This window comes from Glossina fuscipes, unplaced genomic scaffold (assembly GCF_014805625.2).
Source record: "Glossina fuscipes isolate IAEA_lab_2018 unplaced genomic scaffold, Yale_Gfus_2 58647, whole genome shotgun sequence".
In the NCBI taxonomy this organism is placed as follows: Eukaryota; Metazoa; Arthropoda; class Insecta; order Diptera; family Glossinidae; genus Glossina; species Glossina fuscipes.
The window spans coordinates 2,939-5,801 of record NW_024001593.1 but is presented as its reverse complement, the minus strand read 5'-3'; the positions used below and the strand labels follow the sequence as shown (position 1 = coordinate 5,801).

The 2,863-nt window shown below is 36.0% G+C and overlaps 3 protein-coding genes across 3 annotated transcripts in view; 2 read left to right on the top strand and 1 right to left on the bottom strand.

The window, feature by feature from the left end:
• Nucleotides 1-58: 58 nt before the first annotated feature.
• LOC119643191 (chitin deacetylase 1-like) lies at nt 59-1,434 on the top strand (the record flags this gene model as incomplete). Its single annotated transcript, XM_038042539.1, has 3 exons — nt 59-424; nt 498-1,016; nt 1,076-1,434. Coding segments are annotated over 3 exons (1,164 nt in total), but the record flags the coding sequence as incomplete, so codon positions are not given.
• Nucleotides 1,435-1,446: 12 nt separating this feature from the next.
• On the bottom strand, nt 1,447-2,079 carry LOC119643192 (U6 snRNA-associated Sm-like protein LSm7). Its single transcript, XM_038042540.1, has 2 exons — nt 1,892-2,079; nt 1,447-1,835 (listed from the first exon to the last, which is right to left on the bottom strand). Exons 1-2 carry the CDS (start codon nt 1,907-1,909, stop codon nt 1,524-1,526), a joined length of 330 nt encoding a protein of 109 aa, XP_037898468.1. The 5' UTR covers nt 1,910-2,079; the 3' UTR covers nt 1,447-1,523.
• Nucleotides 2,080-2,408: 329 nt separating this feature from the next.
• The window catches only part of LOC119643193 (tyrosine-protein kinase transmembrane receptor Ror2-like), a gene marked incomplete at its 3' end in the record, with an annotated part of 3,103 nt that continues 2,648 nt past the window's right edge, over nt 2,409-2,863 (top strand). The window contains exon 1 of the mRNA XM_038042541.1: nt 2,409-2,863. Coding sequence (XP_037898469.1) covers nt 2,566-2,863 — 298 coding nt within the window.

Sequence of the window (2,863 nt, the reverse complement as noted above, 5' to 3'; positions counted from 1 at the left end):
CCTTTATGCTAATGTTAACCTATGCTCCCTACGTTTTGGCTGAGGGCATTCATCTTAGCGGAATAATGGCCATATTTCTGACGAAGGTTGGTGTGATGTTGAAAACGATCCCAATGCCGCCGGACCGTGTGACCTCCGTTATTGTCGTCTACCGGATTGTTTTTGCTCTAAAGATGGTACTCACATACCAGGATTTTTGGATGTTCGATCAGTGCCCCAAATGATTCTATTAACATTTGATGGCCCCGTGAACTTTGAAAATTGGGAGTTATTTTCACAAACTCTTTTTAAGGGTAATAGGCGGAATCCTAACAATTGTCCCATTAAAGCTACATTTTTTGTGCCAAATTCTTACACAAATTATCAATACGTTCAAAAGCTTTGGAATAACGGTCATGAAGTAGCAGTGCAGTCTGTTACGTACGTAAACAGTATAAGCAGTATAAAAGCGATAACTACAATTGATAATAGTCTTTGTGTGGTTTTATTTCAGCCAGCGTAGTCCAGAGATTTGGTGGTCAAAGAATGCCACAATTGAGGATTGGTTTGATGAGATGGTAGGGCAAGCTAATATACTAAATCGTTTTGCTAGCGTACGTATGGAAGAGATTAGGGGTATGCGTGTTCCTTTTTTAAGAGTTGGTTGGAATCGTCAATTTCTAATGATGAAGGAGTTTGGTTTTGTGTATGATTCTTCCATGGTTGCGCCTTTTTCTAATACTCCTCTATGGCCTTATACATTGGATTATAAAATGCCTCATACTTGCACCGGTATGCAACAAAATTGTCCATCTCGCAGTTATTCCGGCTTGTGGGAATTAGTTATAAATCAATTGGAATTTGGCGATTATACTTGCAGTATGATTGATAACTGTCCCGTTTATTTAAATGGAGACGATATTTATCGTATGCTAACCCACAATTTTAAACGCCATTATTTGAGCAATCGCGCGCCGTTTGGGTTATACTTTCATGCCCTTTGGTTTAAGAAAACAGAATATTTAAACGCTTTCCTAGTAAGTGAACAAAGTTCATGATGCTTTTCATTTCATCATTGAATGCTTATATTTTACAGAAATTTCTGGATGATTTAAAAAAATTTCCGGACGTTTATTTTGTAACTAATCAACAAGCCATACAGTGGATGAGACATCCAATAGCTAGCAATCAACTGCATCAGATTGAATCCTGGAATTGTAAGCCAAAAAAGTTGGAGCCCCATGAGCTCGCTTGTCAAATAGCGAACACTTGCAAGTTACGCAGTCGGGTCCTGCAACAAGATCGTTATTTTCACACGTGCAAAGAGTGCCCGGCGCAATATCCTTGGATACGTAATGAGTTCGGTTTAGATTAAAAAAAATAGGCTTAGTTAACCCATTCGTCGTTAATCCATTCATCACCTATTTAATCACGTTTCATTTAAGGTTAATTACTATGGAAAGTTTTACTTTTATTATTTGATAAATAAACTATTAAAAACACTCTTTCTTCTTTAAATTAAAAGGTGAATACCGGAATTCAAGTTACTGCGTTATAAAGGGATTGGGTATGGCTTCCACACCATCTTGCGGACATATTAATACTAAAGCTGTACCGCGACAAACTACTAGTCCCAAATTACGCGTCTCTTCTGAAGGTTTAAACGGCTCATCGGGGTCTCGTAAATATTCGATGGTATTGTCCAACACCAAATTTAGCAGGGCATCATAACCTTTTAGAACTCCCGAAGCTTCACGGCCACCAGCAAATTTTACGCGAATTTGTTTTTCCAAATATTTGGATAAGTCCAGTATAGATTCTTTCCGTCGCTTCTCTTTGCCATCATTACTACCTGACTAAATGCATGCGTGAATATGACAAGTACGACTATCTTTAATGATAAATCTCTTACTTTCTGTTTATCAGCCATAAGATTTATGCAAGGTTTGTTAATAATTCTACAGCTCCAAAAGTAATTGTATAAATCAATTAAACCTTTTTATTTACAATGTTTTATTTATTAAAGGTTAGCGGCAGAACAATCCACAGTGTTGCCAACTTAAAATTTACTGATATTCATGTTTTTTTCTCCGTATGCAGTCTGCCGTAAAGTCACTGAATAACCTGAATAACCTTATTTATAGGAATCTCAACTTTAATATTAGTCGAGAACCGAGCATATTAAATGATCTTAAATAGCATTCATCAATCGTATAAATGTTTTTATTCCTAAGCTAATCCTAATGGCCTTCACTAAAGCCCTCTATAAAGCCTTTTACCATAAATAACTTTTATTTCTATGCCCTAACTGAGGCACAACTACACGTCAGACATAGATAATAGAAAAATGTTTTCATTTTGTAAATAAACCCTTTGCAATTTCCAACAGGGTTACACTCAGTATTTTTTTTGTTTAAATGCAATTGTGCGACACATGTCGTCGGCTGTTTGTTGGTGTAAAACAAAACAATTGGTTGATCAAAGCAAGTTGTTTGTATACAAAGTTGTTTTACAAAATTTGTGGAAAAAAATTTGAGAGAGGTTTATTATTTAATTATTAACAACACCACAGAAACAACACAATTAATGCCCAAGTCAAATCCAGTTTGTATTGTTTGTAAAAATGTGGAGTCTCTGCTCTGGCGTACGGCCGACCAAGGGCAAATCTGTCAAGATTGTTTTCAATTACGCGAAAGCAAAGATAAAGAGCTTCTAGAAAACAAAATTGTGGAGATCAATGAGGATAATAAAATTAAGACAAGTAAAGAAAAAGATAATAAAGAAACAGCGGGCGAAAATAAAAATAATGCAGTTGAGGAAAAACGATTAAGAAAAAGCACCAGAGCCACGAGATTTAAAGCTAAATTAAGCAGTGCCAATACGA